Source organism: Pararge aegeria, chromosome 24 (genome assembly GCF_905163445.1).
Source record: "Pararge aegeria chromosome 24, ilParAegt1.1, whole genome shotgun sequence".
Classification (NCBI taxonomy): domain Eukaryota; kingdom Metazoa; phylum Arthropoda; class Insecta; order Lepidoptera; family Nymphalidae; genus Pararge; species Pararge aegeria.
Window position 1 is genome coordinate 10,141,212 of NC_053203.1, and position 14,485 is coordinate 10,155,696.

The following is a 14,485-nucleotide window of genomic DNA, read 5'->3' on the forward strand; positions in this document are numbered from 1 at the left end:
CGTACCGGAGATCGAATCTGGTACTTCCCACATATAATTCCACAGCGCTCACCACAGAAGCAGCTTGGGTTTACTATTAGAAAAATAAACTCTATTTCTTTGTAATGATATAAATATATTTATTATAATAATTGTTTTTATATTTCCACGTAGGTAGCCATGTTTGCAACTCCGCAAATGTTGAAGCCTCTTCGGATCCTGTTGGGAAAAAAAAACATAAATTTTTAAATTCCGCAGCCGGGATTCGAACCTGGGACCTCCTGCTCTGGATCTCATAACGCTCACCGTTGCGCCAGGGGGGAGCTCGTCAAAAATGTTCAAACTCCTTAACGTAGGGCTATAAGTTTGTATTAAACGTAAGCTTATAGAAAAGTCCTATTATAGTATTAAGGACTACGTCAACGATAAAAATGCTTGGGTGCAAATTATTGCTCTAACCAGGCTGCTTCTTTAATAGTTTTAAATGACAATGTGAGATGGTGATAACAAAAAAAAAAGACAACCGGCTATGTATGTTGTGGGCTTCTTCTTAGACCAGGACGCGTTTGGAACCCTCGTAGCTTTAGTTTTAAGTTGACGAATTTATTTATCGCCATCAACTCGCTTCTATGTCGTATTTTACATGTCATGCACGCATCAAAAGTGCCATCTATGTGCCTATTTGAATAAAGAAATATTTGACTTTGACTTTGACTTTGACTTTATAACATCATATAAACTAACTAGAAGAAGAAAAAGAAGAAACACTTTATTGCACGTATAACATACAGGAAAAGAAACAGTAAGGAGTATACAGTACACAATGTAGACATGCAAAGGCGGCCTTATTGCTGCAAGCAATCTCTTACAGGCAACCTTTGTAGATAGGACTAGCTAGTTGTTTTAAAAAGTAGGTAAATATTACCTCATATAGCCATTCTCTCCCCACTGCTTGCCCCACCAGTTCAGTAGAATCCAATATTCTGGGGTGTATCCGACCAGTAGCATCGCGTGGTTCAGTTTCCATGGAACGCAGAATGGATCATTATATATGCCGCTTCTGTGAGCAAAAATCCAGCACTTGAAATTAACCTCTTAATAAAGGCGACTGTTTGGTCTTTCTCTTTCGAATGTGAAATCACTGATGACAGAAAGAGAGAGATCTAAAAAATTCTAAATTCATTTATTTCAAGTAGGCCCAGTTTATTAGCACTTTTGAAACGTCAAGTCAGTCTGTTTGTAGTGACTCTACCACCGGCTCCGAAGGCAGATTGCACCGATAAGAGCCGGCAAGAAATTCAGCAGGTTCCTCTTTTTCAACATAATTTTACAGTTTACAATGAAAAAGTATATATACAATTTTCTATCTTGAGATGAGAGCGGAGCATGCTTCCAAGCAACCTTGAAGAAATTCATCAATCGTATAGTAACCACGATTTATTAAATGTTTTTTAACATTGTTTAAACTTATGCATTGGCAGGTCCAAAATTACCTTGGGAATCAGATTATAAAAGCATATACTCAATCCCGCAAATGCCTTCTGCACCTTTCACAAGCGATATGCATCGTGTATACTTATCACCAGCAATAGGTACCTACTGTAATAATGAGATATCTTCTTTCATCATATCGACCTATTACCGGTTCACTACAGCGCACGGGACTCCAACAATGAGAAGGGGTTAAGGCCGTAGTCCACCTCGCTAGCCCAGTGCAGATTGGTGGACTCCACATCCTTTTTGAGAACATAATGTAGAACTCTCAGGCATGCAGGTTTCCTGACGATGTTTTCCTTCACCGTCGAAGCAAGTGATATTTGAAATTACTTATAACGTACATAACGTAGAAAAGTCAGAGGTGTGTGCTGGGATTCAACTCGACCCCCCGATTGTAAAGTTGAGCCAAAATGCCAACGAGGTGAAAAGGCAGGAGCAATTGGTTCCAAGCGGCACAAGAGTGATATACCGGAACGCAACATAGCTTATTCCGTGGGGTGGTACACATAACTTAGAAAAGTTGAGATGTGTTCTGGGATTGGGTCCGCCGAATCCAACTAGGACAAGAAGCGATCGGGAAACTTCGTGACATCTTTTCGTCCAAAATACCTCAGTACCTGAAGACCGAAGTCTTCGAACAGTGCGTGTTGCCAGTGATGACCTATGGTTCGGAAACATTGACGCTAACTATGGGCCTCATAAGAATGCTCGAAGTCACTCAGCGGGTGATTGAGAGAGCTATGCTCGGAGTATCTCTACGTGATCAAATCAGAAATGAGGAGATCTGTAGAATAACCAGAGTTCGCGACAGCGAGTCGCGAAGCTGAAGTGGAAATGGGCGAGGCACATAGCTCTGAGAAAGGATGGAGGTTGGGGTCCCAAGGTGCTGGAATGGTAGCACCGCACTGGTAAGCACAGCGCGTCGCAGGTAGCCGCTGGACCCAAGCGGCACAAAACCGTAGAATTTGGTAATCCCTACAAAAGATCTATGTCCAGCAGTGGACATCTATCGGTTAATATGATGCTATGATGAATAACAGATCAGAATACAGTTGTCGCCCGTTAACTCAGATGTCCTTATTTTGGGGCGCTTAAAAATACTTCCTCTGTGAGACACTTACCTGTAAAGTTGGAAGGTGAAGGGAGAAGCGTTGACAGCTACAGCCAACGGTCCTATAGTGGCCAACGCTCGTTCCATGGCCTCTTCATCTCCCGCTGGTAATGTGGCCCAGCGTCGGGCTCTGGTTCTGACTGAGCGACTGTTGTAGTGGCAACGCTCTTTCTAAAGTAGTTTTAGTTAGTTTTAGTTAAAAGTAGTAGAGATTTTTGCAACTGATCAGTCATGCTTATATAAGCCGCTAAGAAGTATTGCTGTGTTGGTGTCTGACGGGCGTGATTGCTGGTGTAATAACAGAGGAATGAGGTTTAACATCTACGCAGTTTGTTGGAAGTGTTCCTTGCATGCTCTTGTAATACATAGGTATACAACGTGTTAATGAAAACCGAAGTAATACTTCACAGGCTTTAGAGGTACATGATGTACTGTCTTTGAGACTTGTCTCTGAAACGGAAAACCTAATGGTTTTTGAGTAACAACTGCCCTGTACATATCACATGTAAAATTATTTTATTTATTTATTTAAACTGTTTATTACAGTTAGGAAAATAAAGGACGAATAGAGACAAACACAAAAACTGGAGTAGAATACAAAAGGCGGCCTTATCGCTTAAAAGCGATCTCGGCCAGGCAACCTTAGGATTAGGACAACAAGAGCGAGAAAAAATAGGCGGTGTAAAATTATTATAAATGTACATTCAAATTGTTTTCGTATGTAGTTATACATACGAAAACATAAAATACTAACATACTACATCTTAATATATATAAATCTCCTGTCACGATGTTTGTCCGCGATGGACTCCTAAACTATAATTACCGATTTTGAATTAAATGGGCACACCGTGAGCAGTCTGGTCCAACTTAAGAGATAGGATAGCTTAGATCTTTAATTATAGTCGCAATATTATTTTATTGCAAATTATTTGTCTATAATTAATTGACAGTCACATGTTATTATATATATATATAGATACTACTAAAATCATTTAAGGCTTAGCGATACTGAATATTTTAAAAACAAAAACAAACGCAGACGAAGTCGCGGGCAACAGCTAGTAATATATATATATTAATTATATATTTTGTTTATTTTATATATTTTATTAATTATGTGATGCCTGTCACTTTATTAGGTACACGTCGCGTAGGTACTATGTGCGTGTCGTTCTTTTATCTTGAATAGGGTTGTCACAAATAAACACTCAGAATGTCTTGAATTCCTTACTAACGATTTCCTTGGCGCAACGGTGAGCGCTGTGAATTTAAGTAGGAGGTCCCAGGTTCGATTTCCCGCTGGGGTTATTAGGGGTGTGGTTTGGTGGGATGCTTTGGCCGTGGCTAGTTACCACCCTACCGACAAAGACTTGCCGCTAAGCGATTTCGGTTACGACTACCATACTACCTAACAGGTTAGCCTGCTACTTTCTTAGACTGCATCATCTCTTCCCACCAAATGAGATTGCATTCAAAGGCTAACTTGTAGTGGAATAAAAAAAAACCGTTTTCGAAATAAATATGCGTTTTTTTATATAATATTTTTACAGCGTGATTCCTTTTGAAATATACTCTCGGCACTCGTCAGAACTCTACCTTCCCAACGTATGGATAATAAGTCTCCATCATCAGACCAGCTCTGGCGGCATATCTGAGCGCAGCCTGGAGAGAACCCCCGTCGCAGCCCAAGTTACCGTCCTTGAGGCTGCAGTCAACGATCTGTTGAGGGCTGCAAAACGAATACAGAATTCTAAACGATAGCTTGGCACAGTGTTTTTTTTTTCTTGATAAACTTCGTTCTAATTATATTCCGTACTTCTATACTAATATTATAAACGGGAAAGATTTTTTGTTTGTTTAATAATAATATACTAATTTAACACACTGCGGCAACACACACATCGCAATCTAGCCCCAAAGTAAGCGTAGCCTGTGTATGGGTACTGAGATGACTGTTGAATGTTTTTATGAATAACTAGATATCTGTCCCGGTGAACTTTGTACCGCGGATCCTTTTTTTTGTTATGAATGTTATGTTTTAATACTTATAATCCTATTCCGGTCTAAGAGGAATCCAAAAAATCAAATATTATAAAAATTGGTCCAGCCGTTCTTGAGTTATAAATGGTGTCACTAACACAACTTTCTTTTAAATACAGGATGGCCGGTCAATTGACGTTACAAAAAAAATTTTGGTCCGGTATGTTGTGGAGTATCCAAATCACCCCGCGATATATGTTCCGCGATATTTTACAGTTATGGAATTATGATTTTTTTTTCGATTTTTTGAGGAATTTGGACATGACCATCTTAAAAATTTCTGAAAAAAAAATCATGAGTTGCACATTTATGCATAAAATAATCAGCTTCGTAGCTTTGATGAAAGTTATGAAAATGTTGGTCTGAAGTTAAAAATTTAAGTTCCGTGAATTGGTACTTAAAGTTGAAAATTTAAGTTAAACTTTTAACTAAATTTTTAACTTTACATCAAAATTTTATTTTATATTTTATAAAAAAAATAATATGGCGCGTAACGAAATATGTGGCTCAGAAATGAAGATGGCGCGTAACAGAAAAATATGGAGCGTAACGAAAAAATGTGACGCGTAACCAAAAAATGTGACGGTAATTTTTTTCCAACGCCGATTAAGTAGTTTCACTTCAAAAACGTTTCGTGCGTGTTGATTCTTAATTCTGTGGGTATATCATATCCCGTTGGTATCCTACGGGTTAAGATCGCTGGCAAAGAACGCTAGTTTTTGCTGCTCTACCTCAATTCCTTCCAATTCCTGTGCCTCTTGTAAAGCTGGGCCTGCAACGCGTGGGTGATCGCGAAGGCATAGCAAGCTCCGCAATGCCATTGCTCCTCAAGCTTAGGGGTATAGCCTTCTGCACGCCAGTCTACCTGAACATATTGCAAAAAACATTTCAAAAGCATACTGGGAAGTGTTTTAGTCGAAACGTCTGGTCAGGTGGGAGCAACCAAACGACAAAGACGTGCCGCTAAGCGATTTAGCGTTCCGGTACGATGTCAGGTAGATCCGATTAGGGGTTTGTTTTTAATTTAACTGACATTACCCCTAACAGGTTAGCTCTCTAATTATAACCCCTGTATTTGCTAAAGCATGGGAACATGGAATAGTAGAAATTTACCATCGTTTTTTATCACGCATACATTATCTGGATATTATTTCCACTTGTACACCAGTGCTCTGAGAGTTGAAAAAGCTGTGGGAGAAGATAAACTTTATCCTTTCCCCGGGGAGATAATTGTCTCCTGTCCATGCCGTACTGCAGGGCTAGCATAGGTAGGAGACAAAAATTCTATCCCCCGATTATAACCAAGGGATATAATTCACGTGTCCACCTGCTAAACCACGGGAATATGAGATAGGAGAAGTTTATCCCCGGTTATAATTTATTTGCATATTATTTCCACTTGTGCAGCCAGTGGGACATAATTTTTGTCTCTTGCCCGTGCTAGCCCTGCTCGTGGACAGACTCTTATGAACGCTTTGTAAGTGTCTATGAATAAAACGTCTTTATTAAAAAAGATAAAGCTAATGCCTCTTATGTTAAACCTAGGCATTGCCTAAATTGAATGCCAAATGTTTTCGGCAGCGTCTATTGGAAAAAAAATTGGTGAAAGGTTGTTCGTCATAAGTATAAAGTGTCAAAGTCAAAGTCAAAGTCAAAGTCAAAAATATCTTTATTCAAGTAGGCCCATAGGTGGCACTTTTGATGCGCACATGAGAATTACACGGTGCGGTGGTGAGATGATGGCGATAACAATATTCGTAAACTTAAAACTAAAGCTACGAGGTTTCAAAATGCGTCCTGGTCTAAGAAGAAGCCCACAACAAACTTAGCCGGGTGTTTTTTTTTGTTATCACCATCTCACAATGTAATTTTAAATTATTAGAAGAGCAACCTGGTTAGAGCAATAATTTACACCCAAGCTTTTTTATCGATTACGTATAAGCTTACGTTTAATACAAACTTTGAACTTTTTAAGAGACATCTCCCAGATGTCAATTGGTAGTTTATTGTAGAATTGTATGCAATTTCCTTTAAACGAATTATGAATTTTATGTAACCTAGTATATTGCACTTTAAGTTTATTCTTACTTCTAATGTTTAAATTATTGCAGTCACATTTTTTCTTAAATTTAGAAATGTTTTTATGAACGTACATTAAATTTTCAAATATGTACTGGCTATACACTGTCATTATTTTAAAATCTTTAGTGAAAGTCATAGTCAAAAATATCTTTATTCAAGTAGGCCCATAGGTGGCACTTTTGATGCGCACATGAGAATTACACGGTGCGGTGGTGAGATGATGGCGATAACAATATTCGTAAACTTAAAACTAAAGCTACGAGGGTTCCAAACGCGTCCTGGTCTAAGAAGAAGCCCACAACAAACTTAGCCGGGTGTTTTTTTTTGTTATCACCATCTCACAATGTCATACTAAATTATTAGAAGAGCAACCTGGTTAGAGCAATAATTTACACCCAAGCTTTTTTATCGATTACGTAGTCATTTATACTATAACGACTTTTCAAAAATATCTTTATTCAATAGGTGGCACTTTTTATGCGTACATGAGAATTACACGGTGCGGTGGTGGGATTATGGCGATAACCATATTCGTAGACCTGCTGGTGGACACGTTAGTTTACCCACTTTAGGGGTTATAATTTTTGTCTCCGTGCTGGTTGGGTTACAAAAACGCTCGTTACCTTTTTCGGTATCCTGCTATGAAGGTTGTCCCGGTATGTCGTCTTCTTATGATCTTCCGCCGGGTCGAACAGAGGGATGGTTTTGATAAGCTTTAACAGTTGCCGGATGTACGCTGCTATCGGCTGGAAGAATATTATGCTATTACATTTTATAACGTTGTAAGGCTTGCACTTTATGGAACACCAAAAATTACAGAGGGTACCTAGAGGTAAAAGAAAACGTCTTATATGAGGGACAAGTCGATAAAGTATGAAACTGCACCGAGTGTTGTTCAACGAACACGTACATTATAAAATTGTAAATTGTATTAATTGTAATATCTTAATTTTTCTATGGTTAAGTCTTTTTGTATTTAAGCAAACCCGGAGGTGGGCGTTAATAGATGTAACACAGTTTTTAACTAACACAGTTGTTACCGTTCCTCAGATTATAAGAATCCGTTATAAATGAGACACAATAAAGACAATTATATTATATTATCAGGGGCACAGATGTCTATGAGAAGGGGTTAAGGCTGTACCAGTTGCCCTGTCTACCACGCTGGCCCATTGCAGATTGGTGGACTCCACACACCTGTTCTCCAACATTAGGTTTCCTCACGATGTTTTCCTTCACCGTTAAAAAATAAATAAATAAATATACTACGACAATGCACACATCGCCATCAAGCCCCAAAGTAAGCGTAGCTTGTGTAATGAGTACTAAGATGACTGATGAATATTTTTATGAATAAAATAAATACTTATAAAATACATATAAACAACTGAAGAACATTCATGCTCATCACACAAACATTTTCCAGCTGTGGGAATCGAACTCACGGCCTTGGACTTAGCAGGTCGCCGCCCACTGCGCCACTCGGCCGTCAAAAAGCACTTGCTTTATATTTAAATTGATTAAATTAAAAACGCACATAACTCCGAAAAGTCAGTGATGCGTACATGAGAATTACACGGTGCGGTGGTGAGATGATAGCGATACAATATTCGTAAACTTAAAACTAAAGCTACGAGGGTTCCAAACGCGTCCTGGTCTAAGAAGAAGCCCACAACAAACTTAGCCGGGTGTTTTTTTTTTGTTATCACCATCTCACATTGTCATTTAAAATTATTAGAAGAGCAACCTGGTTAAAGGAATAATTCACACCCAAGCTTTTTTATCGATTACGTAGTAATTTATACATCACATCACATGATCTGCGGTTGAAAACTAAAGTAGAGGTTTATAAAGCCATCATTCTACCAATACTTCTTTATGCTTCTGAAGTTTCGTGTCTGTGCAAAACACATATTAAGCGTCTGGATATTTTCCATCTCAAATGTTTAAGAGCAATAATGCGTGTAAAGTGGCAGGATAAAATCACAAACTCTGAAATTCTGAGGAGATCGAGCATGGACGGCATGGAAGCATTAATATTGAAAGGTCAACTCAGATGGTGTGGACATTTGACACCCGGCTACCGAAAGCAGTTTTTTTACTCTGAGCTTAGTAATGGTAAACGGAAGTCTGGTGGTCAGTACTTGCGCTTTAAGGATGTTCTAAAACGCAATCTAACATCATGCAATATACCATGGAGCAATTGGGAGCAAAAAAATTAGGCCAAAGCTTCCTATACGTATAGTTATAATAACAGCGGTCAACTTTACTGCGGGTCGTGCAATCGAATCTTTAAAACTAAATTTGGCTACGCTAGTCATATCCGTGCACACTCGATACGATAAAGCCAAGGTGTCGCCGTTGACGGATACGTCATGGAGGACATCATCAATTTATACTATAATAGGACTTTTCTATAAGGTTACGTTTAAAAAAAACTTTGAACTTTTTAAGAGACATCAATGATCACTGTATTCTTTTTTGTTTATTTCGTTTTCTACATATTTTTGAGGGTTCTTTTATTTTAATAATTTTTTTTTTTTATTTTTTTTTTAATTAAGTATTTATAGTAGCGTATTTGTATGTTTATATGTTTGTATATAAGTATGGAATATATTTTATATTTTTGTACATATCTTTAATATGTTATGTTTAGTATATACTATGTTTTATGTTTTTTTTTATGTTAATTTAGTTTTAAATCCTAATATTTAATTTTGTTTGTTGTACCACCTACTTATTTCTTATAACATTTTCTTGTATGCCTTTGGTTGCCTGGAAGAGATCGCTATTTAGCGATAAGGCCGCCAAATTGTACGTTCTACCTTATTGTGCTGTTGTATTTGTATCTCTGTAAATTTTCTCTGTGGTGTACAATAAAAGTGTATTCATTCATTCATTCATTCATCTCCAGATAGAATTAGTATCTAGATAAGTATATAAGTACTAACCCAGTCTCCGAAATGGTTGAGTTGAAGCGCGTATGTCTGCTGTCCGGTGAGATATTGTCGGTTGTGTTGCGCAACTCGTTTCAGATTATCCCGCCATACCGATAGCGCTGATTTTTCATGATGGTGACTAACATAATCCTTATTGAATGCTGCCTAAAAAAGCCAGGTGATATGAATTCAAGCTGTGAAAGCTTAGCTGTTAGGACTTTGGCTTTACTTTTAGAAGCCGATTTCGTATCCCAGCACGCACCTTTAACTTTTATTTGTGTTTCGAGCTATTAAATATCACTTGCTTAAACATTGGATAGAAGCAGGCGTCACTTTGCGGAAATCCATAATATATTATGAAAATTAAGCTTAATTTGCTATACTCCGCGAACAGCAGCAGAATCTCTATGGTGTAATTTATAATTACTTCAATCCGTATCCTCCACACCAAACAGACCCTCGGCAATGTACCCTTTACGCACTTTTCGCTCCGAAACCGGAGCATCCTCAGGAGATGTTAACTTTACAATGAACTTAATGTTACTTAACAATTATTCATTGTAAAGTCAACATCTCCTAAGGTAACTTAATGTTACTTAACAATTATTCATTGTTAAGTCAACATCTCCTGAGGATGCTCCGGTTTCGGAGCGAAACGGGTTAAAGTAATTATAAATTACAATATACAGATTCTGCTGCTGTTCGCGGAGTATAGCACATTAAGTTTAATTTTCATAATATACTTGCTTAAACGGTGAAGGAAAACATCGTGTGGTAACCTGCACGCCTGAGTGTTCTCCACAATGTTCCCAAAGGCGTGTGGAGCCCACCAATACACACTGGGCCAGCCTAGTGGACTACGGCTTAAATCGACTGGCATTCTGGGAGGAGACCTGTAGTGGGCCGATAATGGGGTAAAATTATGAGTGTAAATGGACCAGTGAAACTAAACCACCTTGTTTGGCAACTGAGATTGTATGAAATCCCTTTGAAATCCCGCAAGAACGCCTAGCAGAAACGAATAGCACGACGGGCGTGTGTAGAATAGTGGATGAAAGATTGTATGGGAAAAAATCCTTATCAGAAGTTGTACGCAGAAGTCGCGCGGAACCGAACGAACCTTATATTCCTCCCAATGCGTCTCAGGGACTTCTTCATGCACCAATAATCCGTTGAAGATATGTTGCTTCTTATAAACACTATCACTTGCACCAGCACTACAGTCACTCACGTTAAAATACTTCAAATATTCACCAAATCTCTCAGTCTTCTCCAAAAATCTTAAAGTATTCTCCGCGAAATTTTTAACCTTCAGATGTTCTCCATTCTCGGTGTCAATGCAACGCCGTGTTCTAATTGACTTGTATTTATTCAAAATGAATTTAATTTTCTGGGTTGTATTATTTATGTATAATTCAGAATTTACGACTGCTAATAATTGAATAAATAAAATTAATAAATACATTGTGAAATAACTTTAAACAAACATTTTTACACAACACACATAAAAATAATGAAATAAAAAAAAAAAAATTGTTTAAAATACGTAATATGCTACAGTTATTGAAATCAAATGGAGCTCGCGAAATACGTAGTCTCTCACATACCTAAAAGTTATTTTGTAGAAATGACAATGAAATAAAAAAATATTATCAATCCGACCTTTTGTTTTCAAAAAAACTTATGAATATTCTTTGCTTACCGTAATCTTATTATATCAGTAGTGATACCACGAATTTGTGATTCAGCGGATTTTTTTTCTTATCGACTGAATCCGGTCGTAACATTCTTTAAAAAAACGCTAAAACGGTGATAAAAAAATAACCGTTTTTGATTTTAGAAATATCATACACATATTTTAAAGCTGTGATAGCGCAGTGGGTAGGAGCTCGACTTCACTTTCGGGGGGCCGAGTTCGAATCCCAACACGCACGTCTAACTTTTCAAGTTATGTGTGTTTTAAAAATATCACTTGCTTCGACGGTGAAGGAAAACATCATGAGGAAACCTGCATGCCTGAGAGTTCTACATAATGTTGTCAAAGGTATGTGGAGACCAGCAATCCGTACTGGGCCAGCGCGGCGTGGTGGACTACGGCATTAATCCCTTCTCATTGTGGGAGGAGACCCGTGCCCTGTAGTGGGCCGGTAATGGGTCGATATGATGATGATGACATATTTTAAACGCACACTGTTCATCTATACTTATAATAAAAAAATTTGAAAATTTTGAATATATTTATTAATTTTACTTCATAGCTCCGTTAAATTTAAACCGATTTTAATAATTCTTTTTTTTATTTTAAAGTGTATACTAACAAGCATGTATGGTATATTTAATGAAGATCTGATATATATTGCCGGATATAAAGGACATAACTCTTCACAAATAACAGTAAGTCGCAAGGCATATGGGACAACAATCGAATGCATGCGTACCATCTTACTAATATTATAAATGCGAAAGTTTGTGAGGATGGATTTATGTATGTATCAACTAAACTAATGACAACTTACTAACTCTGTACAAAGCTAGCCACGATGATTATGATGTTAGCATCCGATCTATTCTAGCTTCTCGATTTACTCATACGCGGACGAAGTCGCGCGGGTCCGCTAGTATCAAATAAGTTTATAACATTTACCTAGATCTTCAATCGGTTATGCATAAAAAAGACCAACAAGATAATCAGAGGCATACATCGCTCTCATAAACAACCTTGTTCCGTGCGCAATTCAAAAAAGTGTGGCTAACCTACAACCTACATGGGAAATGCAAGCAAACAATATTATTTTGCTTAGTTCAAATATCACTATTATTAGTCGCGACCCAGTTCCACAATTTTCTGTGTATGTAAAATTGTAAAAATCAATTTGCCATTAGTTTAAATTTTATTTTATTTTATTTAGTCCAATTACTTTTGACAAATCAATGCTATGCCAGCGGAGAAGGGGTTAAGGCCGTAGTATCAACGCTTTAAAAAAAATGCGCCAAAAACAATAGAAGCTTCTTTTTTTTTTAGACGTCAAAATTTTAAATAGCCATTTTTGAGTTTTTTAATTATTTCATAGAAAATATTCAGTTGAGAGGATGAAATAAATTATTTTTCGTCATCATTAAATATATATAAATATATAAATTATAGGATTGTGAAAAAAAATATACACATGAAATAGAACTAAATATTTATTGATATTTTTTTTAATTTTTTGTCAATTGATGAATAATACAGATAATACATTGGCATAATACAAATACATAAATAAATACATTAAACAATTAACTACCTAAAAAAAATACGATTTGCTAAACTATATTTTTAAAATGTCGTTTTAACGTCATATTGACGGAACTAAACTAAAATAATAGGCTAAAATTAGTGCCAACTTTTTCACAATGGTCTCAACGGGAGAGAACAAGAGTTTTAGATTTCTAGTAACTTGATTTAGTTTTGTGTACATCATAATTTGAGTAAATAACGTACAAATTATCCGAAATGAATATGAAAATCACACTTCCATCAATAAATGCAAGCAAAAATAATAATTATTAAAAAAAAAAAAGACTATTTACACCACGATACATATAACACATTGTCTACTTAAAACGAACATTAACAACTAGACTAATAATACTCTGGGTTATTAATAATACCTATTAATAATACAATTATTAACAGACTGACTTTGTTCTACAGTTAAATAGGATTTCAAAAATCTAAACCGATTTTGATGTGTTTGAAATAAAATCGGCAGGGTGACTACGTACACGCGACAGGTTTGCACTGCTGTCAAACGTCACATTTCCATACAATAAATATACAAAAGTGACGTTTGATAGAATACAATAGAATAGCATAGAATATAATCGAAAAACTTTATTGCAACACAACATACATAACTACATTTACATATTAACTAGACAAATAGCGATATAAATTTATATATTCTATAATTGATATATATGATATATATTCATGCTATTCTAAACTTACATAATGATTTGATTTGCGTTTTGACGCAAGATTTACGCCTGTCGCGAGCCCGTCGCGAGATACGAAATCAACCTGCGGAACTAACATTTCCCTTTATACCCAAATAAAAAATAATCATCGAAATATATATATGTTATATGGAGAAGAAGGTAACCTAATCTCCTTTATTGAAAATATATTTATATCGGCGGAGATTGGAGTTAAATTTACCAAGTTAATTTGTTATTTCATGTGTTTATAATGTTAAGGCTTAATATTTCTTGTTTTTATTTCTCTTGTGTTTAAAATGTTAAGTCTTAATAATTTTGATAATTACTAAATTCCTAAGGCCAGTTACCTTGCATAAATAAACTTACATTTTAAAAAGTTCATAATTGCTATAATTTAGAAAGTTCGTTCATTGAAATATCTATAATATTTATTAAATTTTTAAAGTGTTTTTTTTTGTCTGCACTGACACTTCACAAGTTATGACACTATTTTCTTTAAGTTTCACATTTTTAATATAATCTAATGGGAAATACTACTTAATTCACATAAGATATCGAGTTAATTTGTTGTTTTTAATCATATTATTAGTCCATACTCAGTTAAAATAATCATTTTAGAAAATAAATAACTGCTAAAACATGAGACTTCAAACGGTTTCCATTATGTTTCAGATCAATTTATAAAATAGTTTATTTAAAAAAATATTTTTAACACGTTTCTCCTTAATTGTATTGAAATGTACATATACTTTTTTAAACTTATTAATCAAATTAAAAAAATATATATATTTACGTAAAAATAGTAGTAATTTTAGAAATAAACAGAAGTTTATTTCTATATATTTTTTTG

General features: G+C 36.0%; 1 protein-coding gene across 1 annotated transcript; it reads right to left on the reverse strand.

Moving 5' to 3' along the window:
- Positions 1 to 100: 100 nt before the first annotated feature.
- LOC120634649 (procathepsin L-like) lies at positions 101 to 11,506 on the reverse strand. The gene is made up of 9 exons (XM_039905380.1): positions 11,503 to 11,506; positions 10,772 to 11,082; positions 9,664 to 9,816; positions 7,336 to 7,458; positions 5,362 to 5,495; positions 4,187 to 4,319; positions 2,598 to 2,758; positions 905 to 1,039; positions 101 to 198 (listed from the first exon to the last, which is right to left on the reverse strand). The coding sequence occupies exons 1-9, from the start codon at positions 11,504 to 11,506 to the stop codon at positions 138 to 140; spliced, it is 1,215 nt and encodes a 404-aa protein (XP_039761314.1). The 3' UTR covers positions 101 to 137.
- Positions 11,507 to 14,485: the final 2,979 nt, after the last annotated feature.

Excerpts from the sequence above, each read along its gene's own strand:
- LOC120634649 (XM_039905380.1), bottom strand. Across the intron at positions 9,817-10,771 it reads CGCATTGGGAGGAATATAAG|GCAGCATTCAATAAGGATTA; the intron begins GTTCGTTCGGTT and ends TGGCTTTTTTAG. Across the intron at positions 5,496-7,335 it reads ATAGCAGGATACCGAAAAAG|GTAGACTGGCGTGCAGAAGG; the intron begins GTAACGAGCGTT and ends CAATATGTTCAG.